Raw genomic sequence first — 26665 nt, 5'->3', positions numbered from 1 at the left:
AGCCCCATAATGTGACCTTGTCTTCTCTCTCCTCCAGGTGCGGCTGCAGGCTCCGCCTTTGGCAGTAAGTAGAGACCTAGAGAACGAAAAGAAGGTTGACATCCTTATTGCATGATCCTGTTTGCACGGGGGAAAAAAACGAAAGGACTTTAATGTTCTTTCTGTGCCTGCCAGCCATCCATCTCGTTCCTCTAATTGTGTCTCATTTGCTGTCCCCCTCCTGCCTCCCCCAGTCTCTTCTGATTTCTTTTCTGTTGTTTTGCTGCACCCGGCAGCTTACTGCCTCTTCAGTTTCTCCCCTAGAGCTTCATTAGCACTGCCTTGGAAAAAAGGAACAAACTGGACTTTTTGCAAGTCCCCTTGACCCCCCAGTGAACTCCTCCCTCTTCTCACTGCCCAGCCTCTCCTCTCACCTGGATTGGTGCAAACACCCCTCCTGGGTGGTGGGCAGTGGCCCCAAGAGGGAGCTCCATTGCTGGTGATTTTCCTTATAATCAGTGACAGATTTAAGTTCTAAGCTCTCAACCCAGCTTGGGTAAAGGGTCATTATTTTTTTTCAGCCTTCCACTTCGGGAAACCTATCTGATATCCAGACACCAACTAGTCAAGTTTCAGAACTGGGGGAAGACAGTCAGGACCAGAGAGTGGGGAAACTGAGGAAGAATCAGAGAGGCCTTCTGAAGAAGTGATGTGGAAGTTGATATGTGTTCATCATTTCCTATTTCTCTCCATGGTCTGTGGGGGCCATACCACATGACCCCAACCTCTATTCTTCAGGGCTGAGTCCTAAGCAACTACCTATCTTGCTTACCCCTTGTCTGGGATGCTGGTAGGGATAGAAAATGTCATGAGAATGGTCCTGGATCCGATAAGAGACATGTATCCACATGGTCTTTTCTAATTTCTTGCAAGGAATAGATGGTGTTTCCAAAATGGTCATTCCCTTTTCCTCCTCCAATTCCCACTCTTATTTTCCCCATGTCTTGCCAGGAATCAGTCGGCCACGGAAGGTCACCATCCCCAAGGCCACTACCACCACAATGACCCCTGGGGTGGCCATCACTACTTCTACTCCCACAACCCCCACCACACAAGCCCTCACCCTTCCCAGCACCCAGCAATCCACAGGTGGGTACCAGAAGTAGACCCCCATTTCCCAATAATACACAGCAAGCAATCCTGGCTGCCCTATCTCATTCTTAGCTGTCCCGCCGTTCTCCATAGTATCCCCTTGTGACATCAGAAAATAGAATAGTTTGATAATTGATTCACAGATCCTTAGAGTCATTGACTTTGGGAGTTGGATAAGACCTTACAGGTCATCTACTCCAAGCTCCCACCCAGTGGAGGAAGCCCTTCTGTAGCAGGTCACTGTCATGGGCATTAGATGGCAGCTTTGACCAGAATTTAGATCCTCATCTTCTTGATCACTTGCCATATTGGGGATGGGGAAGAGAGGGAAAAGAACCACTAAGTGATGTCCTCTCAAACCTGGCAAGCATCGTTGACATGAGCTGGGTCCCCAGATGCCTGGGAGATGACTTCCCCAAGTCATGTCAATGGCACCAAATAAATGAAAGCGACTTGATGGGGAAAGGGAGACTCTCTATAGTTTTCCTTGTCCTTTTAGACTGACTGGGTGGGAGCTGTTATTTGACTAGACTAGCCTGCTTTCTCCCCTTCCTATCCCAGCCCAGCAATGTCCTCAGCACCCTCAGCCCCATAGTCATTTTAAGACACAAAATTAGATGGAGAACTAGTTTAATATGATATCACGGCTCCCAAGTGTTGGAACTGGATGTAACTAAAGCCCAGGTGTTGTTGTTTTGTTTTTCCAGGAGATGAATTTTCCAGCTATTAAGACTTGAGGTAGATGAGTAGCAAGGGACATGCAGAGTCTGTTTAGGGGGAAAGACAGGGGAAAGCCCACAGTTTGTTTCTAAACTTCCTTGGGGAAACTGGCTAAGTGCAACCTCATGAAGAGGAAAACAGAATAGGAAGGAGGAGCACGAGGTTGAAGTGGGACAAAAGTGTTGATAGGGTGGCCCCTAGGATAGGATGATCCTCTGGAACTTTTTCAGGGTTGCCCCCAGTTCAGAGAACCCAATATTGAGGGAGGTCATGGCAGTCCTAGGGGGGATGGGAGGAACAGAAACCTAGAAACCTTTCTCCAAGACTCACATAAGCAGATTCCTGCTCCATATCCCAATCACTCCTCCACTTGAAAGAATCTTAGCAGGCAAATGTTTCTCCATTGCTTGAGTCGAGCGCATCCATCTCTGGAGATTAGAAGTAAGAGTCAGAGTTGGGGCAATCACTCCAAGTTGGGTTTCCCTGTTGTTTTTAGCTAGACTAGTCTGTGAGCCTTGAGAGGCCAAAGTAGGGGAGGGGATGGAGTAGTAAGATCTTAGGAGGGTTCCCCTCATCCCTAGGAGGTGAAATATTTTGCTTAATATGATCGACAGGTTATTTGTTCTTTTGCCTACCATCTTGCCCCCTCTGCACTCAGGGATCACTCCCAGTGAGCAACCTGTTACCAGGGCAGGTGGAAGAACTCAGGGAAGTCCAGGTATGTCAAGGTTGCTTCTTGGCCTCAGGAACCTCACTGCCTGTAGTGAGTGAGGTATTCTAGAATGTTTGAGAGCCCAAGAGATTTAGTGCATGGTCTTAGACTAGGCTTCTAGTTGCTGGCTTCAGCTACATGTTGCAAAAGGATTCTTTGAATTGGAAAGAAGAGGAAGAAAAAAAGAAATCAGAGACATGTTTTCTACTTTCAGAGAACTTACACTCTAGTTGGGAAGATGAGGCATATATATATATAAGACCTAAGAGAGTACACAAGCAAGGGCCAAACAACTGCCAAGAGGATTGGAAATTCTCTCCATAAATAAGTGCTGAGAGCATGGCTTCTTAACCTGAGGTCCACAGAGAGATTTCTGGAGGTCTGGGAACTGAAAAGGAAAAAATACATCTCTATTTCAATATAATTGGTTTCTTTTGTAACCCCGTGTCCTTTATTTTACACATTTGAAAACATTCATCTGAGAAGGGGTCCATAGGCTTCACCTGACTACCTAAGGGATCCATGATTGCCCCCCCCCAAAAAAAAGTTAAGATTCCTGTCCTGGGAGAAAGCAAAGGCAAGAATTGATTAGGAGGTGGTAGGGATAATCAGGGAGCTTCCTGAAAGAAGGGTGTTTTACTAAGCCTAGTGTATCTAGTTAATGGAAGTCCTCCAGAGGGCAGGCCTAACAGCCCAGAGCAGAAGAAACAAATTCACTTTCTGAAGGAGGTGATAATCGACAGGCTCATAGACTTAAAGGGGAAGAGAAGCCTAAGAGGACATCTAGTCCAACTTCCTCATTTTAAAGAGAAGGAAACTGAGTCTAAGAGAAATAAAATTATTTGCCTGAGGTCGAAAAAGGGGAAAACTGGATTCTTGAAGCTAGACTTCAGCTCCCCCAAGTACAAGAGGATGAGGTGGCTGGGCCCACACAAAATCATCTTCGGCATCACTGTTTTTAATATCACTATCATCATTATCATTCGTGTTCCCTACTGTGTGAGTGCCATTGTTCCTGCCATTACCTGGGACCTTGGCCTTCCCTGCTCCTGGCACCCCTCCCTGGGAGAGCCCCCAGCACCCCAGCACCTTGAGAAGTAGCAAGAGGGGTGTAATCACATCCTTCATGTGGCCCCGGCATATACCTCGGGCTCCCTGAGTGAACACTTTTCAGAAGCCCCTAAGAACATGCCTGGAAAAAACTGGAAGCCCAGACGTCATTTTCCATGTGTGCTGTCTCCTCCCTCCACATACCAAGCTGGAAAATTCCTGGGGCCATCTCAACACCTCTAGATATGCAATTCCAGCCCTTGGGCCCAAGTCCGACTGGAGCTCCCAAAATGAACAAAAGATAAAGCGTTTGTTAAGTGTGGACTACGTGCAAAAGCTAAAACTGTGTGAAGTGCTATGGACACAAATAGGAAAATTCTGAACACCTAGAACATCTGCTTTCCCTCCTGCCAGTCAGGATGTCCACAGACAGGCAGGGACTCAGAGAAAGCAGAGACAGGACTGCTGGTCAGGACGGACTGAGAAAGTGCTCAGCAGGAGGAGAAGGAGGGGTGATGGATGTGCATGACTAAAAAGCAAAATGCCTTCAGGGCTGGTTTTTATTATGACTCTAATTAAGCCCTTGCCAATTTGAGGAGGGCGGTCTCCTCTCCTCATTGAACACCATATTAATATCAATTTGATATCCAAAGGCTCCCAGCTCACAGTTAAAAAGCACCCTGTACTTTTTAGACATTAGATTCTTTTTTTCATAGTCTACTAGCCACAGTTGTTTATAATCCCTCGAAGGAGCTGAAAAATCAAATTTCAACCTTGTCCCCCTTGGTTTATCTTTTGAAATTGAGCAAAGGAAAGATTCTCTCTCTCTCTCTCTCTCTCTCTCTCTCTCTCTCTCTCTCTCTCTCTCTCCCTCTTCCCCCTTCCCATCACTTAGACCCTAAAATGAACAGTGTAGTATTTTGGAGTTTGGCCGGAGGACATCCAGAATGATGAAGAGCCTTGAGATCATGTTTTATGAGGATTGACTGAAGGAGCTGGGAATGTGTGTAGTCTAAAGAAGGGAAGACCTAGCTAGAGGAGGCATGAGAGCCATGTTCAAGGAGTTTGAAAGGCTGTCATGTGGAAGAGGAAGATTTTCCTTGCTTAGCCTCAGAAGGCTAGATTAGAAGCAATGATTAGACTCTGCAGAGAAGTGAGTTTGGGCTAGATGTGATGAAATATTTCCTAATAAATGAATGAATGAATAACCATTTAGGAAGTGCTTACTATGGGAAGCTAGGTGGCACAGTGAATAGAGTGCCAGGCCTGGAGTCAGGAAGACTCAAACCCAGCCTCAGACCCTTTCTAGCTGTGTGACCCTGGGCAAATCGCTTAACCCTCTTTGCCTCAGTTTCCTCATCTGTAAAATTAGCTGGAGAAGGAAATGGCAAAGCACTCCAGTATATTTGCCAAGAAAACAAAAACAAACTAACAAACCCAAGTGCAGTCAAGAAGAGTTGGACACAACTGAACAACAACAACATTCTTGTGAGAAAGCTCGGGGATTAGACAAAGGGATGGAGATCCTGCCATTGTGACTTAGTAGTGAGGTCTAAGGTGCAAACAGACATAAGTATTGGAACAATCTTGCTCTTTTGCAAATGTTTGCCAGAGATACTGCTTCTAGTGCTATGTTTCCCAATGAGTGGCTGGGTCTACATTTTACAGTGTAGATACACTGTCTTTTATATTGATTAGATGATTTGGGAATTGATCTGAACATTTCAAGAGTTATATATATATATATATATATATATATATATATATATATGGACTTCTAGGTAAACAAAAGGCCCATCCAGAAGGGTGAAGATATTATGTACCTGTCATGTCTGGCATCAAATCCACATGTGTGGCCAAAGATAGTGTAGGTGCTGCCATTCATGTGGATTTGGATCCAGTCTAGTCAACCAGTGTAGACATAGCCATTCCTGGTGTGTCGTGATTTTTTTATATCTTCCTCAGGGTATTCCTATGTCTGGGAAGTAGGGTAAAAATGGGCAACCCAGCTTTCCCATCCCGGGAGGTGGCAACTAAAGGAAGTTTCTGGGAAATGAGCCTGTGATTTATAACAGCCAAGGTTATATCCATATCACAGGGAGCAATTGAGTGTGTCACTGGGACCCCTTAGTCCTTATTTCACCTTGTAACTGGACTTTCCTCTTATTTCTACGTGAGAGTGGACCAGGTCATCAACAGCTGCCCCATTGCAGATGAGCACCCCTATGTCCAAGGTTAACACCATGACAGAAGGTAGGGATGTATTTATTGCTGATTACAACATCCCCCTGGGTACTATTACTGAACCTTGCAGGAATAAAAACGTATTGGAGGGGCGGCTACGTGGTGCAGTGGATAAAGCACCGGCCTTGGATTCAGGAGTACCTGAGTTCAAATCCGGCCTCAGACACTTGACTTACTAGCTGTGTGACCCTGGGCAAGTCACTTAACCCCCATTGCCCAGCAAAAAAAAACAAAAAAAAAAAACCACGTATTGGAGTTGGGGAAAGCATGTGGTAGAAAGTCTCCTGGGTCAAGCTTGCTCTCTCTTGATCTCTGTCTCTATCTATCTCTGTCTGTTTCTATCTCTCTGTCTTTCTCTGCTTCTGACTGTCTCTTCCCCTTCTCTGTTTCTAGCTTCCTCTCTATTCTTTCCCCCCACCTCTCTCTCTCTCTGTTCTTTCTTCTCATTCCCTCTCCCTCCCCCCTCTCTCTCCCTGTCTTTGTCACTGTCCCTCTGTCGCTATCTTTCTCTGTCTCTGTCTCTTCTCTCTTATTCTCTCTCCCTTACTCCTTCCATATTCCTCCTCCCTCCTTTCTTTCCACCCTTTATTCCCTCCCCTCACCAACTCAGGTTCCTAATGGCCTCTAAAGCCCCTTTCAGCTCTGAGTCTATGATCCTAAAAAATTCTTCCCCAACCAGATGAGCTAATCTATATGAAGCACTTTGCAAAGCTTTACATGCTACTTGTCAACCATTATTGGCATTACCTTCCTAAGGGATATCCCTGAAACACCACAGATCACCCAGTGTGAGCTCTAGCCAGGGCACCATGAGAACTTATTCGGCTTCCTGGTGGAGCTAGTTCAAACTTGGACTCTCTTCCTAGTGATCAGAGAAGTGGAGAATGCTCCCTACGGTCTTGGCTCTCTCTTTGTAGCTAGAGCAGCAGTATGGTGACGTGGACAGAGCGCTAGTTAGGAAGACCTGGGTTGAAATACACACATGGGGCAGCTAGGTGGCGCAGTGGATAAAGCACCTGCCCTGGATTCAGGAGTACCTGAGTTCAAATTCTGCCTCAGACACTTGACACTTACTAGCTGTGTGACCCTGGGCAAGTCACTTAACCCCCATTGCCCCACAAAAAAAAAGAAAAGAAAAGAAAAGAAATACATGCGCATGCACACACACACACACACACACACACACACACTGCTGTTAGACTTCTCTCCGCCTTAGTTTCTGAATCTATAAGAGGGGGATATTACTATCAGTAGCCTCCTTACTTCACAGGATGTGAGGACCAAATGAGGTCATGTGTGTAAAGTGCTTTACACAACTTAAAGTGCCACCGAAATGTATCTTGTTAGTGCTGTTAGGAATGGAGTCTAAAATGAGAAGTTGTGGAAGGACATCTAGCTTCTCCAGCTGGGGAGAACATTGAGGATCATTCATAAAAAGGATCAACATTGAGAAGAGCCTCTCAGGGAGTCCGGGAGAGAAGGCATTGTGATAGTATGTCACTGAGGGCAGAGTAAGCGGCTGTGGTTCATTCATTCATTCATTCAGTGAGTACTAATGAGTACTTATCTCTTTCAGAGTACAACACATAGTGGGTTTTCCTTTTTTGCTAAGAAAAATTCATTATGGGCAACTAGGTGGCGCAGTGGATAAAGCACCAGCCCTGGATTCAGGAGGATCTGAGTTCAAATCCAGCCTCAAACACTTGACACTTACTAGCAGTGTGACCCTGGGCAAGTCACTTAACCCTCACTGCCCTGCAAAAAAAAAAAAAAGAAAATTCATTATAATAGTAACCCAGAATTACTCTAGGGTAGGAGTTACTCCTAAGGGGATGTGATCTCATGTGCTCTGAGACACAGAGGATCATGGATCTGGAGGGGACCTCCAAGGCCATCTAGTCCAACCCTCTCCTTTTGGAGATGAGGTCCCTGAAGCCTTTGGAGGTTAAATGACTTATTTGATGCCAGACATGTAGTGTCAGAGGTAAAACTTGAACCCAGGTCCTCTGATTCCAGAGCCAGTGTGAGCTCTTTCTATTTTCAAATTGCCCCTTAGAAAAGTCTGCATTTTCCCAGGAGAAGAGAGGGAAGAGTGTGCTACTGGCCCATCCACCCAAACTGGGAATTCTACCTGGCAGCTGAGAGATTTACCCATCCTGCTTTAGAGAGGAAATTTGTCTGACTGAACACTCACCAGAATAGTCTGGCCTGCTCTGGGGCCAGGGCCACTCAGCAGGTCACTAGGCTTGCTCTGAGAATCGGTGGGTGCTTACTCTGAGATTTTATGGCATCTGGCCCCAGTGTCCTGCCTCCCCTTCCCAGGAGACACCTGAGTTCACCTAGGGATTCTCCCAGCACCTCCCACACCTATTCCCCTTACCTGCTCAGGCCATGATGTTCACCTAGTTACAGTGAATACTTGCTGATGGAGATCACTGGGGAAAAGCCAGCAGCTGTCTTGACCTCAGTCTTGATGCTTAGTTAGCCCCAGATTTCACCTGGCGGGCTACATGGCTGCCTTCCTGCATATACATATGGGTAAGAGTTGTAGTCAATGTATGCCCTCCCATTGTGCCCTTTAAATAAAACACACAACATTATTGGGGAAAGTACCCCTCATATTAGAGGAAAATGACCCTTATACTAATGCATGTGTGTATATATTTGCATATATGTGGGCAAGTGTAAGTCAGTTAACAAGTATGTGTCACCTACTGTGTGCCCTTCCCTGTGCCAGGCACATAGTAGGTGATACAAAGTGAAAGACACAAAAATACATAAAAGCAAATCTTTAACCTTGGATTTCATGGGTCTAGTTAAGAAAAGATGGGGTAGAGGGGCAGCTAGGTGGTGCAATGGATAAAGCACTGGCCCTAGATTCAGGAGGACCTGAGTTCAAATCCAGCCTCAGACACTTGACACTTACTAGTTGTGTGACCCTGGGCTAGTCACTTAACCCTCATTGCCCTGCAAAAAAAGAAAAGAAAAGAAAAGATGGGGTTGGGGGGAGGGCCATGGAAAGCTCTGGACGGGAGGAGGTGTATGTTCAGAGAAACAACCTAGTTGAGAAAGCAGGATATGTAAATGCATAAAGTGACAATATAGAATACAAGCTCTCTGAGGGCAGTGATGGTGTACGGCTATTTAGTCTTCTTGTTCCCTGTGTCTAGCACAGTGCCTGGAACTTAATAGGTGCTTAATAAATACTTATCAAATGGAATTGAATTGAACTTAATTCAATTTCAGTTTCTAGCACATTATTAAGTACTAGCACATTACTAAGTAATGTGTGCAGAGAATTGTGTTAGGCACTGGGGCAGGTAAGGGATACCTCGTGGAGCTCATAGCCTGGTAGGAAGCTACAGCATAGCCATAGATAACTGCAGTACCAAATGAAATTTGATTAGAGGCAGAGTACTGTAATGGGTAGAGGGCCGCACCTGGGAACTAGGAAGTCCTAGGTTCAAGTCCTGCTTCTTTCTTTCTTTCTTTTTTTTTTTTTTTGGTGAGGCAATTGGGGTTAAGTGACTTTCCCAGGGTCACACACCTAGTAAGTGTTAAGTGTCTGAGGTCAGATTTGAACTCAGGTACTCCTGAATCCAGGGCTGGTGCTCTATCCACTGCGCCATCTAGCTGCCCCCCTCCTCCTTCTTTCTTATACTGGCTATGTAGCTTGGCAAGTTGCTTAAACTCTTATGGCCCCATGGAACCTTCTAAGAAGATTAGATGCAGATCTGTGTCAGTGGAAGGAGTTTCCTCTCTTGGAGTTCCCTATGCTACTGATTTCATGAATCTGGCTAAGAAAAGATGAATCTGGGGGAGAAGGCTATGGAAAGACTTAGAGTGGAGGAGTGAAATGTTCAGAGAGTAAGCACCAGACCATGGAGTGGACACTCTAAGTGCTATAGGGGTTCAAAGGAAGAAGATAAACTGGGCCTTGAAGGATGGGGAGGGTTTAGATGAGAAATAGGGAAAGTAACTCAGTCAGAGGAAATAGCAAAGTCATGGATGAGCTGCTGTTAGAGGGAGGAAACAATGAAGAAACCAACCAAGTGGGAGTAGACAGAGTAGTATTCTGGGGAGGAGGGACCAAAATGGAGAGGTAAGCTTGCATGCTGCCTGCCTTACAAACTTACTATGAAGAAAGAATTTTGTAGACTGGAAAGCACTGGAGAAATAGGAATTGTTGTTGTTGTTGTTGTTTTAGATATGATGGTGCCAAATAGTACCAGGGTTTAGAATGCCAAGTCAAGGAGTTGAGAATTTAGAGTGAAAGATGCCTAGATTTGGAGTCAGTACACTTGGGATGGAATCCTGGCACTGTTTAACTACTTCTTGTGTGACCTTGGGCAAGGCACTTCACATGAAAGTCCCTTCCAGGCCTTCCCAATATGGCACCATCATCCCTTCTGTCTCTAAATCTAAGATCCTATCTTCTAAAGCAATAGGCAATAGGCAGTGTGCAGAGGCAAAAGGTAGAGAGGCAGACAGAAATGGAGTCGTGTAGACAGATGGAAAATGTTGTTTTTCTGACTTTCTGATGGGGAGGATCAGGTAAATGAAACATATCTCTGGTCTTTTTGTGCTAAATAATAATGGGAGATCCCAGATTCAGAGCTAGAAAGGACCACAGAGGCCAAACCCAGAGACAAAGACCCAAGGAAGTTAAGTCACTTGTCTAGGGTCACATACAGAGTGACAGAGGCAGAGTTTGAACCTAGGTCCTTTGGCTTCAAAGCCAATGTACTTTCCACTACATGCTACTGCTGCCTGTCTCTTCTTCCCAGCCTTAAAGGTAGCTAGGTAGCACCATGGAAAGAGCACTGAGTCTGGAGGCAGGAGGACCTGAATTAAAATCTGATCTCTGACTTGAACCAGCTGTGTGACCCTGGGCAAGTCACTTAACTTCCATTTGCCTCAGTTTCCTCAACTGTAAAATGGAGGTCATAATAGTACCTACCATACAGGATGGTTGTGAGGATCAAATGAGTTATTTGTAAAACACTCAACACAGTGCCTGGCACATAGTAGGTGTGATGTAAATTCTCATTCCCTTCCTTCACATTTTGAATCATGCTTAACAGTTTTAAAAGCACTTTCACATCCATTATCTCATTTTGTCCTCACCATACTGCCCTGTGAGATAGAGGAAGGCAGGGCTCATCACCTCCATTTTACAGATGAATAAACTAAGGTCCAAAGAAGGGAAGTGATTTAACTGCAAAGAGTCAGAGGCAGTTTTAGAACTAGAGGCTGACTTTCTCAGCTCTTAGTTCCCTGCTCCCTCCCTGTCATTCCTGTTATTACCCAAAAAGACAAACGTCTTCAGCGCTAAGAAAGAAGCTGTTTCCAAACCGGGAGTCGTGGAAGGCTTGTATCCCAGAACTCTCAATAGACCCACCCTTTCTACCCTGCATCCCTCTCTGCCAGACAATGAGGTCTCTTTGTGTTTCTAAAGGGCTGCAGAGAATAAATCAAGGCTTTCAGCACCCTCTGCTGGTCAATAGCTCCCAGAGCTGGTTGCCAACATGAGCAGTGTGATGGGGAATGATAGGTGAATAATGGTTCTGCCTTGGAGAGCACTGAGAGTCAAAGTATAATTTTTGATGGGGGCCTATAGTCTAGTCTGGGACTTTCCTTCAGTTCTAAAGAGATGGGATATCTGAGGGGCAGCTAGGTGGCGCAGTGGATAGAGCACCGGCCCTGGAGTCAGGAGTACCTGAGTTCAAATCCAGCCTCAGACACTTAACATTTACTAGCTGTGTGACCCTGGGCAAGTCACTTAACCCCAATTGCCTCACTAAAAAAACAAAAAAAAAACAAACAAACAAAAAAGAGAGATGGGATATCTGGGACCTGAAAGGGAAGCAGAAGCTGATTTCCTAGAGCCCTCTTCATCATTCTTAGAAATAAATTTGGATGGCCCTGGGCATCACTTAACCCCCATTATCCCACAAAAAAATTTAATTTAATTTAAAAAATAAAAGAAATAAATTTGGAGTCAGAGGAGCTGGTTTGGAATGTCAGTTGTGTAACTTTGAACAGGTCACATTCCTTCTCTGGGCCTCAATATTTTCATTGTAAAAAAGGAATAAGATCAGATGACCAATACGGTCCCTTCCAGTTCTCTGCTCTATCAAATATGAGCTGTGTGTGACTGTATAGATAAATGGGACCTGGTTCCAAAAGCTAGCTGGGGATATGTGTAGAATTAATGGGATGGTATAAAACCCACTGGATTGGGATTCAAAAGACCAGTGTTCTAAAATTCCTGGTCCAGCCACTGCCTTGTTCTGTGTCCTCAGGCAAGTCTCTCCCTTTCAGAGGACCTTGATTTTCTTCTCTGTAAAATATGAATGTTGGACTGTTTATCCCAAATTCCTTTGAACTCTAAGATTCCATGATTTTGTGTTTTTCACTGGTGTCCATTGAGTGTTCTAGGAACTCAGAAGAAGGAGTGGGAGAAAAATGTGCCTTGACCAGAATCTTAAATGCTTAAAGATAGGACATACAACTGGAGAAGGCATTCCAGTCGTGGGTCTTGGGTAAGAGTGTGAGAAAAGGCCTAAGGTAGAAAAGAATCTGATTCATTCAGAAGAGAATAAAAAAACCAGTTGGGTTAGATCCTAGTAGCAGAGAAGAGTAAAGAGGCTTGACAACCTTGAATAGAAGCATTGAATTTGGGTTTGAGTTTTTTGCTACAGGAAATGGGGAGTCGCTGAAAGTTTTTGAGAAGGAACAGCACATAATATCAGTGTTTGGGGGCAGCTAGATAGCGTAGTGGATAAAGCACCAGCCCTGGATTCAGGAGGACCTGAGTTCAAGACCAGCCTCAGACACTTGACACTTACTAGCTGTGTGACCCTGGTCAAGTCACTTGACCCTTATTGCCCCACAAAAACCAAACAAACACTGTTTTAGGAAGATTAATCCGGCAGTTCTACAAAAGATAAATTGGAGGGGAGATCAGGAAGGGCTGAGGTCCTCTTTGGCTATGTTGTGTGATCTTCAATCAATTATTTAACCTCTCTCTGCCTGGATGGACTCTTCCAGGCCTCTGACAGGGCCAACAGAGGCCCTGTCTCAGCATCCTGTCCTTTATATCCAGAGACCTTAGGGAAAGTGATAAAAGAGCTTGTCTCTTGTTTCTCCAAGCCACCACCACTGTTGCTGCCCCTGTCAAGATCTCCAAACTTTTCCAGCTCAAGCCTAAATCTCCTCAAGTGGTGCCCATTGAAGTCTTCAAAGGTAAGAGGGAGAAGAGTCTCAGAGGAGAGCATCAAGGCAGGGCTAGGAAGCCAGACCTGACAGGCCGACAGGAGGAAGAGAGGAGAGTTCCCAAAGGTCCTAGGAGTGGTGGAGCCAAAGTCCAATTCCTTCTTTTATCTCTATGGCCCTCCCAATCCCAGGGAGCCTGTCTCAGGTTGGTCACACTTGAGGCTGCTGTGCGTGGGGCATAGAGCTCTGGGGCCCTTCTGGGAAGCAGGGGCTCGGGGACCCCTGGGTGGGTAACAGGAAGGAGGCTGGGCTTACCTGCTAGCATCTTGAGCACACTGGTGACTGCGGGGCTCTTAGCATGGACCGTGTCCACAGAATCAGCCTGGAAGAATGAGCTGAGATCAAGGTTATGTCTTTTTGATCTCTCTCGGAGGGAATGGAGAGGCTGGGGCCCTTTGCCTTCCCTGGAGTAGAACTCGGAGGCTATTTCCCCAGAGACCCCATCCTCCCCAAGACACTAAGAATGAATCTTCTCTTCCTTCAGATGGAAGAGGCTTTTCCAAAGACATCTGTGTTTTCAAGATGGTGGGCCTCGCCTTGCCATGAACCAGAGCATGGTGTGGTAGAAAGAACACTGAAAGGGGCATCAGGAGACCTGGGGTTGAGTCCCAGCTCTAACACTCACAGGCTGTGTGCCTATGAATTCGTTTCTTTGTTCCTCAGTTTCCTCATCCTTAGAATGGGGACAATAGTGTATATATATATATATATATATATATGTGTGTGTGTGTGTGTGTGTGTGTATACATACATACATATATACATATTTATGTATATATATACACACACATATACTTGTTTTTAATATAACTATTTTATTTTAACATTCGTTATTTAAAATTTTGAGTTCCAAATTTTCTCCTTTCCTCAAGCCCCTCCCCAGTCATTGAGAAGACAAGTAATATGATATCAGTTACGCATGTGAAGGGGACAATTATACTTAATGCTAAGCAGTTCATACAGATGTTTGGGCGAGAGTTTACCTTGTAAACCTTTTTCATTGTAATTATGTAATACAGTGTCATTTGTTCTCATTGGAGAATAAGACTCCTTCAGCATGGGTCAGCCCCAAAGGACACTTGAGCATTTTGCCCAGTGTTGCTAAAGGCAGACCCTACTTCCTCCCTGCCCTATCCCCATCAAATCTCTGCCCTTAGCAATGTCATCACTAAAGAAACATGACCCAAATCTTCCAATCCCTGGACACTCCACTCAGGACATCATGGAATTTGCCTCACTCTTTTAGCAGAACTAGTCTAATCTTAGACTCTCTCCTAACTCCCCAGAACCCCAAGGGAAAGAACCTAGGGGTGGGGAAAGGGAGAGAATGAGCCGCTCTTCCTCAAGCAGTAGGCGGTCAACAAAAATAATTTCTTAAGTGCTTACTATGTGCTGGGCACTGTGCTAAGCACTGGACGTACAAAGAAAATGAAACAAGGACAGTTGTCCTCAGGCTGGAACAAAGACTGATTCAAGGACAGGTAAGCTGGTTTGTTGGGTTGTCTGAGGTCTGCAGGGGATTCAAGTCTAATGGGAAAGCCTGTCCTAGCTAACATGCCTAATGCCCCTCCTTCTGCTCCCATCCTTCCTGGGGAGAGCTCTTGCTTCCAGGTTCCTATTTCCAATGCAGCATGGGGCGTGGGGGGAGGGGCAGGGCACCAGAAAAACTCCTTGTCCATTCTGTCGTGTTTGATGTGGTTTCAATTCACCACCCCAACCCTTGCAGATATCTGCCCATTTCATCTATTCCCTGCATGCATCCTTTCTAGGGTCTCCCAGCCCTGCCTGGTCAAGCCCCAGCTCTTCACCTTCATTGGATTCTGCTGTCCCAGCCCAACTTCCCCCCCCCCATCCCTCTGCCATGGAAACTGGCGAGTCAGGGGCCCTGTGCTTTAGGCCACTCTTTCTAAGTGCTATTTCCTAGTCACTCCCCAAGAAGCCTAGGGGACTGTGAACATCTCCCCCAAATCTCCAGGCCCAGGAGGTCTTCCTCAAAGATTGAGTGCAGTGTTTGATGCTGTTCAAAGGACTGCCCCTTTCTGTAGAGGAAAACTTTCTGAAAGTCTTTCTTTCTCAGAGGAGAGTTAACTTAGCTCAAAACTGGTTAATCCCAAGGAGGATTTGTCCATTAGTCCCAAAGGCTGCTCATGATTTTGGGAAGCAAGTGAGAATGATTATTCCATACCTTGGAGCCCTTTGCCCCTGGGTTACCAGAGGTGGATGGCAAGAGATCTAGAGAACTAGGGAGCAAGAGAATTCTTAGAGACCGGGATTCCAGTGGAGAGCCTCTAACACTCAATGACCCTGGGCAAGTTCCTTGAATTCTCTGGGCCCAACCTCCATTTTTTTTTTTTTTTGGCTTCTCTGCAAAATAAAGAGGATGGGGCCGATGGCCTCAGAAGTCCCTCCCAGCTGTGACATGCCCATTTGTCATTCACCTTCTTGCTCTTTGGCAGACTGCGAGTGTTATGGTCATTCCAACCGCTGTAGCTACATCGACTTCTTGAATGTGGTGACCTGTGTGAGCTGTAAACACAACACCCGAGGCCAACACTGCCAGCACTGCCGCCTGGGCTACTACCGCAATGGCTCCGCTGAGCTCGACGATGAAAACGTCTGCATTGGTGAGTGCAATCTCCTGGTGTTGAAGGCCGGGCTGGGAAGGCTCCCAACCAGGGTCATGAGCAAGCCAAGAGGGCCTTGGAGGGTGCATGGACTCCAGAGGGGAAAGGTGTAGCAACAGGCAAGTGGTATGCCAATTACATGTAACACAGAATGCCAAGCCAATCCAACGAGCATTTATTAAGTATCTACAGTATGGTAAGCACTGTGCTAGAAATCAGAGATACAAAGGCAAGATTTAAAAAACAACAATAACCCTGCCTTTAAAGGCTTTTACATGCTGCTATAGATGAGGAGGGGGATACGGTGGATATGCAAGTAGATACGTGATCATTTGGAGAAGAGAGAGCAAGCACTATCAAATACATTGGCACAGTGTCTGGCACTGATAGATATGTAATAAATACATGTGGGTTGATTTATTGATCAAGAAGGGCTTCCCTTTGGAGGGAGCATGGTGAACTAGGCAGCAAGGCAGTGCAGAACAAACCATGGCCTTTGAGCCAGGGTTTTCATTCTGCTGATGCCCCTAAACATCTCTATGTGACCATGAGCCACTCCGTTCCACTTTTTTGTCTCAGTTTCTCCATCTCTAAAATGAGAGAGCTGTGTTCAATAATGTCCAAAGCACCCCTCTCCAATACCATCATTGGCTTTCTCTTCCTTATGGAATAATCTCTAAATCTCCTTCAAGTGCCAACCTTCCACACCAATGAATGATTCTATACCTGGCAGCCCATAAAGGAAAAAATATGATGGTCCTTATTTGGAAGTAAAGGTTGGGGCCTTTGTAGGTCTTCTGTCTAGGAGGGGACATGCCAAAAGGCCAATAAACAGTCAGTTAATGACTGACTCACTCTAGGGGGCCTGAGTCCCTGAAAATTCTGCCAGCTGGCAGGGGACCTGAGTTCAAATCCCGTTTCTGCTACCTAAGTGACCTGGGGAAAGTCAGTATGAACCTTTCGTGAACCTCAGTTTCCTAAGCTGTTAAAAAGAGGGGTTTGAGGGGCAGCTAGGTGTCGCAGTGGATAAAGCGCCAGCCCTGGATTCAGGAGGACCTGAGTTCAAATCCAGCCTCAGACACTTGACATTAGCTGTTTGACCCTGGGCAAGTCACTTAACCCTCATTGCCCTGCAAAAGAAAGGAAGGAAGGAAGGAAGGAAGGAAGGAAGGAAGGAAGGAAGGAAGGAAGGAAGGAAGGAAGGAAGGAAGGAAGGAAGGAAGGAAGGAAGGAAGGAAGAAAAAGAAAGAAAGAAAGAAAGAAAGAAAGAAAGAAAGAAAGAAAGAAAGAAAGAAAGAAAGAAAGAAAGAAAGAAAGAAAGAGAAAAAAGAAAAAAGAGGGGTTTGAATAAGATGTTTTGGGAGGTCCCTGCCAACTCCAGATCTTATGAGCCCATGATCATGGGAATATGTCTGAATGACTTGACCATGGGTAGAGCCTAGTTTTTGCTGCCCATTCTCTGCTCTTCCTTTTTCTTTTGTTTTGTTTTTAACCTCTACCCAAGGAGAAGGCTGATCTCTGCACTGCTGATGTTGCCCTCCCTCTCTCTAACACATCAAGATACTTGTGCACACATCTTTTCTCAATTAGGCCCTTTGGGCCCTGTTTGGCTAGCTACCCTGTCCTCTGGGGGTGTCACTTCTAATGCCTGCAACCTATTTGCAAGGAGAGAGAGTCAGAATCCTCTTGCCATCCTGTCCCGGGCCCTAGGCCTGGAGCTGTCAGTCTGTATTAAGGCTCTGGGTATCCCAGGGCACAGGGGATAATTCCATCAGCTTTCAGGTGATCAAAACTAAATTGTACTTTGGCAGCCACCCTGGGGCCAGGGTTAGGTTACAGCAGGACAATCAGGACCTTCTGGGTGGATTACAGTGGGCTCCCTCCCCTCCTTTTCCCTATGGAACACAGAGTAGCTTGGGGAGGTGGGGTGTACCGGACTGGGTCTGTGTGTAACTGGTGAAAATGGAGCCAATAGGACTTGGGCTGACATCTTGGGGAAAGGACAAGTAGGGATTCCACTAGCACTGGGAGAAAGGTGAGGAGTTCAATACACAGGAAGGATAAGGTGGGATGGGAATGACTAGGAGTGGGGTGGGAAGGTGGAGTAGGAGTGAGTGGAAAGCTACAGGCAGAAAATGATTGTGGTTGAATGAATGAATGTCTCAAAATCAAAACTACTGATTCAGCGTCTGTAGCCAGGAACCAGATAGTAATTGAGGATGAATCCACAATGACCCAGAGAATGTTGACCCAAATGGGGTCATGAAGAGCTGGACATGACTGAACAACAATAAGGGGTGGGAGGGAGAGATGGTTGGTAAGGTTGCATCATCTGTGGGGTCCTGTCCAGGTGAATGTAGATGGGGGATGAGGTTGAGGGAACTATGTATGGAAGGAGAAATATATCGATAAAACTGATCATAGTTTTATTTTTTTCTTTCCTGTATTTGCACAGAATGTAACTGCAACCAGATAGGATCCATTAATGACCGGTGCAACGAGACCGGTCACTGTGAGTGCCGAGAAGGGGCCTCGGGGCCCAAGTGTGATGACTGCCTCCCCAGTCACTACTGGCGCCAGGGCTGCTTCCGTAAGTTGGTGGAGGAAGGGTTCACGCAGGTGGTCTGGGCTCCCTTGCTCCTAATTTGTATGTCAGAAGATGATGAGGGAGAGCTGGGGCTTCCACTGGAAATGAAGGCCTGGGGCAGCTAGGTGGTGAAGTGGATAGAGCACTGGCCCTGGAGTCAGGAGGACCTGAGTTCAAATCCGGCCTCAGACACTTGACACTTACTAGCTGTGTGATCCTGGACAAGTCACTTAGCCCCAATTGCCTCAACAACAACAACCAAAAAAAAAAAAAAAAAAAGGAAATGAGGGCCTGAGACTGTGGAATTCTGGGATTCAGTTCGAAAAGTTTTTATTTCAAATTGGACCACAGCATATTCCTCAGCCACATCTACTGTATGCAGAGGTTTACAAAAGTTTAGATAAGATGCCATTTCCAGCCTCCCTGCTTCCCTCCCCCCAGTAGCCTGGTAGGGGGAATAACAAGGGCACAGCTAAGTACAATAGAACATAAAACATGGAAAGTATAAACAACATGGGGACAGCAAGGTGGGTCCAGTGGTGCTGGACCCAGAATCAGGAAGACTTATCTTCCTGAATTCAAATCCAGCCAGATACCTACTAGCTGTATGACCCTGGGCAAGCCACTTAATCCTGTTCACCTCAGAGAAGGAAATGGCAAACCACTCCAGCATCTTTGCCAAAACCCCAAATGGGGTCACAAAGAGTCAGACACGACTGAACAACAAGAACAAAATAAGCAAAGTACTATGTAAGATCAAGGGAGGAAACTTATGGAATTGAGGATGGGAGAGCTTCCTGGAGGAGGTGGTGTTTGATCTGGGCTTTATAGCTTGGGGAGGAACTCAACAGGAAACGAAGGGAAGAAGGGACATTTAAGTCATAGAGGTTGGAGAACACAAAGTAGGATCTAAAGGCAGAGAGCATGTTCAGTCTGACTGGAGCAGAACACATTCAAAAGACGGTAATATGATAATAAGGCTGGAGAGGTAGGCTTGCACTAGATTTTGGAAAGCCTGGAAAGGCAGGCTGAAGCATTTGAACTTTACACAGTAGGTAATAAAGTATTCCTCCCGTGTGTATGGGCCCGGACTAGAAAGCACTCTAATGAGCACAGTATATAGCAAGAGGCCCCCTATCCTAGTGGAACTCACAGCCTGAGTGGGGATGCAAAGCACACCCAAATGCACAAAACAATCAGAGAACTAGATTAGACATTTCGGATGCCAATGCCCGATTGCATGATAGAGACTGTAAAGGAGATGGGAATGCAGAGGAGGGAGAGATCAGTGTGCACTCAAGCCATCAGAGAAAGTCATAAAAGAGGTTAAGGTTTAGACTAGGCCTTGAAGAAAGACTAGGATTTGAACCGTCACAGTGGAGTTGGAAGGGTAATAAACACAAAAGTCTTTAGCATCGTGGGAGAAATGTGGTCTAGTAGATAGGGCAGTAGATTGGGAGTCAGGAAAATCTGGTTCAAATTCCATTCAGATACTTACTAGCTTTGGTACCCTGCTCTCTATTTGCATCATTCTCCTCATTTGTCAACCTCATGAGGAGGTTGGACTCAGTTATTTCTAAGATCCTTTCTGCCTCTAAATCTATTGCTATTGTTATTGTCTTGTTCAGTTGTTTCAGTCATGTCTGACTCTTTGTGACCCCATTTGGGATTTTCTTGGTGAAGACACTGAAGTAATTTGCCATTTCCTTCTCCAGCTTCATTTTACAGTTGAGGAAACTGAGGCAAACAGGGTTAAGTGACTTGCCCAGAGTCACACAGCTAGTGTCTGAGGCTGAATTTGAATTCAGGTCTTCCTGACTGCAGGCCCGGCAACATTCTAGCTACTGAACCATATAGTTGCCCAATAAATCTATGGTCTAATCTAGATTGATATTTTTGGCCTGGGAGAGCCTATGTTGACACAGCAAGTGCAGGAAGAATAGAAAACAGGGATGCCCAGAAGTTGTATGGACAGCAAGGTCCCACCCCAGGAAAGACTCAGAGCAGTGAACAGGGCATTTGTCTAGCGAACCTACTGTCTGTATCCTGCCAGTTGGGCCAGAGGGAATAGAGAGATGGACAGAGAGAAAATGGAGATATGGAAGCAGGAAAAGATAGATATGGGAAAAACAGAAGAATGAGTGAGTGAGTGAGTGAGTGAGTGAGTGAGTGAGTGAGTGAGTGAGTGAGTGAGTGAGTGGGTGGGTGAGTGTGTGTGTGTGTGTGTGTGTGTGTGTGTGTGTGTGTTTCTGAGTGTGTGTGTGTTTCTGATTGGATACATCGAGGTATTTGGGGAAGAGTGTCTTTCTAGTGCAAAGGTTCTTAGCCTGTGGTCCATGCATGAATAGTTCAGGGTCCCTGAATTTGAATGGGAAAAGAAAGCTCATATTTATTTTCACTAACCTTTGGCTTCCTTTGTGACCCTGTTTGATTCATTTAAACACATCCTGAGAAGAGTTCCATCAGCTTTGCCCAGCCAAAGAGGTCTGTGACATAACAAAAGGTTTAAGAATCTCTGTTCTAGGGGCAGCTAGGTGGCGTAGTGGATAAAGCACTGGCCCTGGATTCAGGAGGACCTGAGTTCAATTCCGGCCTCAGACAATTGACACTAGCTGTGTGACCCTGGGCAAGTCACTTAACCCCCATTGTCCCGCAAAAAAAAAAATGCTTCTAGGGAAGCATAAAAGATTAAAAGAATCTCTGTTCTAGGGACAGTCTCCAATGGGGAAGGGGACCTGCTCTCTATTTCTCCAAGGGTCTCTCCCAGTACCCAACTATCTACTGCTGCCCCCCTTGCAGGTGGGCAAAGTGGAAATTCAAGCACCAGGCTGCCAGGGAGCCTGGGTGGGTGGTACTATACATATTGGGCCAATCAACCACAGGTCCTCTGGTCCTCTGGAGAGAGTGAAGGCTTTGGATTTTTTATAGTGCTTCTACATTCAGTGCTCTCTCGCTTCTGGGAGTGTGGAGAATGCTAACAAGGACCCGGTTTAGCATCTTCTGAGTCCAGCCTTTAATTATTTCTCTGGTGGGTGGGTTCTTGCCTTTGAAATATTTTCCCAATGACCCTACTTCATCTGGCACCAGCTGACCCCAGAGCAATCTTTGGGCTCCCTAGAAGCTGGGTTTCCTGAGAGAAGATGAAAGGAATCAGGGTTATTTAGCCTCGAGAAGAGAAGGCTGTGAGGTGACTGAACACAAAATCAGGCAAATGAAGGGAGAATACTATAGGGAGAATAGCACCAGCTATTGCACAAGTCTCGAGAGGACACAATCAGAGGAAGTAGGTTGAGAATACAATCAGAGGGATTCTGGTTGACCTAGAGAAAAAATTCCTTACAGTTTAAGTCTATGAGAGCAAACGGCCAGGAGAATTCCTCTTCTGAAGTTGAGGGGGAAATAGCATAAAAGGAATCAGTGTCTCAGAGGACAGATAATAGAACCTCCTTGCCTCCTCACAGCCTAGAGACACAGGAGGACTACCGGGACAGGCTACTATCTACACTGTCAGATCTGATCACTGTATCCAGTTTTTACTCCAATGTTTTTCTTTGTTCCAAGCATAAGGGTTCATCCTGGTTGGGGGTGGGATTGGGGCTGGGAGAAGGGAGAAGTAGAAGCAAGCAGGAAATTTCCAGAAATTGTTGTTATATAAATGCCAAAGTTATCCATAGGGTGGAAGAAAGGAAGAAAACGAATTAAAAGGGAAGACTTTTTTTTCTGCCTCTGGGTTGGCTTTGGTGGAGACAGGTGGCTGTACTCAGCTGGGCAAACCATCTGACTGGCTTAGGGTTTATTCTCCGCCTTATTAATTGTGCGCTTCCGTCTCTTTCCCCTTCCCTAGCCAATGTATGTGATGATGAAAACTTACTCTGCCAAAATGGGGGGACGTGCTACCAGAACCAGCGTTGCCTCTGTCCCAGCGGCTACCAGGGCGTGCTGTGTGACCAGGCTCTCTGCCAGGGGGAGGAAGGTCAGGCCTGCGACCCTGCCTCCCACGCTGGCCCCCACCTCGCTGCGCTCCTTGGCTCTGGGTTGCTTCTGTGGCTGGCAGGCTGCCTAGGTTACTGACACCACCTCATCCCCAAAGCCAGGGGCAAGGAGGTCCCCTCCTCCCCATCTTCACTACCAGGACTGTTCACCTCCATTCCATCCTCACTCGTGTCCTTCTGAATGCCAGGAGCAACCATGGAGACCCGGCCAAGGAACAGCAATCCTTCCTGCCAGAAAGGTGCCGGCCAAGCCCTTCCGGGGGCTTCCTCAGCAACGTCTCTGCTCTCCCTTCTTCAACGGACCCTACCCTCTTTGACCCATACTCTCTCCCCAATGTAGGCCGCTGTTCAGGGCCTGGGACCCAGTTCCCCTGCCAAAACAAACGACCTTCTGATTTTGGTTTTACCTCTGGTTTTCTCATTTCCCCAGGGGGGTTTGTGGGGGAGGGAGGAACAGAGCCCACTCTCCCCTTCCATGCCCCAAGTTCTGCCAAGGCAACAGCAGCATCCTTCCCAAATCTTTCTGCTTGACTGAGGACCGGCAGCAAGCACCCATCCAATTTCATCACACAGTTGGGTGGACAACCTGCAGTTACAGTTGCCTACAAATCTCGATGCGGAATTTCTGATGTTTTGTATTCTCACTTTGATTTCCTTTTGCAAACCACCAGGCCCCTAAGGTCAGCCCCGGGGTTGAGGTGCGGAGGACTTCACTGTCTCAAGGTGGGGGAGGCTCTGAAGAATGTAGGGATGGGGACTTTGTTTTGTAGAGAATTATTTTTGTTTGTATTGTGTCCCACATATCAAGGGGACAGGAAGGGAAGAGCCATTCACCATGGGGGTTTGGATGATGGTATATAATCCTACAGAGTAAAAGACCTGTTAACTGCTGTTTCTCCACCGTTTTCTTTTCCGTGCAGGTGTTCTGTTTTGTTCTATTTTTTACTGTCTTTTACATTTTGATTCATAAAGAAATAGAGGGGGGCAGCTAGGTGGCACAGTGGATAAAGCACTGGCCCTGGATTCAGGAGGACCTGAGTTCAAATCCAGCCTCAGACACTTGACACTTACTAGCTATGTGACCCTGGGCAAGTCACTTAACCCTCATTGCCCTGCAAAAATAAGAAAGAAAGAAAGAAAGAAAGAAAGAAAGAAAGAAAGAAAGAAAGAAAGAAAGAAAGAAAGAAAGAGAGAGAGAGAGAGAAAGAAAGAGAGAGAGAGAGAGAGAAAGAAAGAAAGAAAGAAAGAAAGAAAGAAAGAAAGAAAGAAAGAAAGAAAGAAAGAAAGAAAGAAAGAAAGAAAGAAAGAAAGAAAGGGACGCCTGTTCCCTGACCCTAGGGCAGGGAAGTTTCCTGTACAGTCAGCCAGTCAACATGCATTAATTAAATGTTTACAATGTGCCAGGCACTGTGCTAAGCATAAAGAAAGGCAAAGACAGTCCCTGCTCTTGCAGAGTCGACAGTCTAATGGGGGAGGCAAGTAACTATGTACAAACAAAATCTGTACAAGATGAATTGGAGATAACCAAGAGGGAAGGCCTTCTGAAGAAGGTGAGATTGGTGCTCGCTTCGGCAGCACATATACTAAAATTGGAACGATACAAAGATTAGCATGGCCCCTGTGCAAGGATGACACGCAAATTCATGAAGTGTTCCATATTTAAAAAAAAAACAAAAAAGGAGAGATTGGCACGGAGTCTCAAAAGAAGACATGGAAGGAAAGAAGTAGGCGTGAGGAGAGAGGACGTTCTAGGTATAGGGAACAGCCCATGCTAAGTCACGGAGATGAGAGGCCAGTGGAGCTAATACATAGAGTACTTGGAAGGGAAGAAAACCTAAAGATACTGGAAAAGGAGGAAGGACCCAGATTGTGAAGAGCTTTACATGGCAAACAGAGGACTTTGTAGCTGGTCCTGGAAATAATAGGGAGCCACTGCAGTTTATTGAATAGGAGGGGATAGAATGGGCAATGCCCCCACCCCAAGTTGTAGGTCTTGCCTGGCACCTGCACCTGCAGCTCGGGGACGGCCAGGGTAGAGAGCAGGGCATCTCGGCACAGCCTGACTGACCTCTGAACAGGCAGTGCTGTCTCAGCCTCATTAGGAACAGGCTCAGTGCCAGTGAGGGCCCCAGTGTGGGGAAGCAGGTTGTTTAGTCAGAGTCCCTGGGGACTCATCTCGTGTGCAGAATTGGCCCCAAGCTGGGGCACAGGATAAGGGGAAAGTTCACTCTAAGAGGCTAAAGGTTTTCTACTGGGCAGCTTACTTTAAAATGTCTGTTTCTGAGGTCACATAACCTTGTAGGAATAGTGCTAGATTTTGACTCAGAGGTCTAGCTCTGCTACTTATTATTTATGCAGCTGAAGGCAACTTCCCTAACTTCTCCAGACTTCACTAGAGCAGAGAGGTGGCTCAGTGGCTAGAGTGCCGAACCTAGAGCCAGGAAGAGCTGGGTTCAAATTCAGCTTCAGATACTTACTAGCTGTTTGCCTCAGTTTCTTCGTCTGTAATATGAGCTGGAGAAGGAAATGGAAAACCACTCCAGTATCTTTGCCAAGATGCCATGGAGTCAAGAAGAGTCAAAGAGGACTGAAAATGACTAAACAACAAAAGGCTTCCCTTTCCTTATCTGTAAACTAGGGAGATTGGGCTGGAATCACCTTTCGAGCCCCTTCTAGCTCTAAATCTATGACCCCTTAATCCTCCTCTGCAAAATGAGTGGATGGAAGAGACAATCCTTTAAGTCCCTTCCGGGCCTAAATCCTAGGATACCTGATCTTCAAAGGAGATCTCAGCCATCTTCTAGGAGCAGAATGGGGAAGGAGAAATCTCAGCTTCCTCCTCTGTAAAATCAAAGGTTGGATGAGATAATCTGAAGTTTCTTCTAGGTCTGGCATACCATAGAGGCAAGCAAAGAAGAGAAGACCTGAGTTCAAATTCTACTTCAAATACTATTAGCTGTCTCTTAACCTCTCTGTGCCTCAGTTTCCTCACCTATAAAATTGGGGGGTGGACACAACAGCTTCTAAAGTCCCTTTTAGTTCTAAATCTGTGACTCTATAACAATAATCTTTCAACCTAAAAGTGGTGGCTTATAGGTAACAACTCCAATCTTGGGAGTGGGGGGGGGGGCGTTTAAAATCTGGCTTTCTTGTTCCTACAAAGCTCTTAGCCCTCTCACATCTTTGACTATGGACCACCCCAATCTGCAAGGGGAAATGGGGCCCATTTTAGGGATAGGGTTAAGTGAGGCCCTAGGTGATACCTGGTAATGGGTGGAGGCATGGTTACCACCTTAGAACTAGGCCTCGAAGATGGTTCTTTAAGGCTTGTGGTCCCTGCTTTGATCCTGATAAAATCGTTGGAGATTTCTGGGCCAGCCCTAAAGAACAGGGCTTAGGAGGTCAGCCTACACCCAGGATGGCCCCCTAGGGAGCCTAGCTCCCTTTCAGATTGCAAGTGAAGCTGCCCTCTGGCCCTGAAAGCTTATTTCTCATCCAAATGGCTCCCACTGCCAGGGGAAAATGCTTCCCTGATGTTCAGCCTAATAGGCCTCTGCTTGCTTCCTCCACCTTCTGCCTTTTCCCCCACCCCCGTCACCCTGCAACCCCTCTAAATAACCCAGCCTGCTGCGCTGGCATTTATGGTCTCTGGGGCCATGGATTATTCTTATGAGACATTTATAGGGGTATGGGGAACGGCCATCAGTTACTCCCTGCTCTACTCGAGCAGGGACCAGGAACTAATGGCACCTCAGGCCCCTGATCGTGGGCGCTTGGCTCCCTCTCCTCCTCCCACCAAACAAAGTGCCTCTCCGTTCCTGGAAGCCTCAGGCCTGGTGTAAGGGAATTGAGGAAAAAGGATTAGAGAGGAACTATTCTTTGAAACAAACTAATGAAACCACAATTTCTTTCCTTACCATCCTCCCTTCCTCACTTTCCCCTCCTGACCACCGCCACTGGCCCAGAGCTTGTGGTCTGCTGTATGCTTGACTCCAGCTTTCTAAAATTAATTGCTAGTGGTTCAATACACTAATCCCTTTAATGTTCTGGGCTCTGTGGATTTCAGCTGGTCCTGCTTACAGATGAAGCATTTCTAGAAGCATCCGGGACAAGGCCCAGCTAAAGGGGCAGCTGGAAGACATAGGAGGCTCTGCAGTGGTGGACAGGGACAGTAGGTCCCAACTGGGTTAGGGGAGGGAAACTACCTGGGTTGAAAGGTCAAATAGTCCCATTGGCCCCAATTGCAGCCAAGTAGGACTGGTTTGGGGATAGTGGTATGGAGGTAAATATTAACAACCAGCCCTCTAGGGATGTACAAAAGACACCT

General features: G+C 46.3%; 1 protein-coding gene and 1 non-coding gene across 3 annotated transcripts in view; both read left to right on the top strand.

Annotated features, from left to right (window-relative positions):
* Positions 1-23223, top strand: part of NTNG2 (netrin G2) — a 109544-nt gene extending 86321 nt beyond the window's left edge. Inside the window, exons 5-11 of one of the 2 annotated variants that reach the window (XM_043984935.1) lie at positions 38-64; positions 991-1128; positions 5792-5866; positions 13013-13105; positions 15592-15759; positions 18215-18349; positions 22191-23223. In XM_043984935.1, coding sequence (XP_043840870.1) covers positions 38-64; positions 991-1128; positions 5792-5866; positions 13013-13105; positions 15592-15759; positions 18215-18349; positions 22191-22417 — 863 coding nt within the window. In that variant the 3' untranslated portion in view covers positions 22418-23223. The remainder of the gene's footprint in view (positions 1-37; positions 65-990; positions 1129-5791; positions 5867-13012; positions 13106-15591; positions 15760-18214; positions 18350-22190) is intronic. The other variant, XM_043984937.1, reaches the window with a different exon arrangement.
* Positions 23224-23897: 674 nt separating this feature from the next.
* On the top strand, positions 23898-24001 carry LOC122744874. The gene has a single exon (XR_006355211.1). It is a non-coding gene; the product is annotated as a U6 spliceosomal RNA (small nuclear RNA).
* Positions 24002-26665: the final 2664 nt, after the last annotated feature.

This window comes from Dromiciops gliroides, chromosome 2 (assembly GCF_019393635.1).
Source record: "Dromiciops gliroides isolate mDroGli1 chromosome 2, mDroGli1.pri, whole genome shotgun sequence".
Classification (NCBI taxonomy): domain Eukaryota; kingdom Metazoa; phylum Chordata; class Mammalia; order Microbiotheria; family Microbiotheriidae; genus Dromiciops; species Dromiciops gliroides.
Note: the sequence above shows the minus strand (reverse complement) of the source record. Positions and strands in the feature narration are given on the sequence as shown.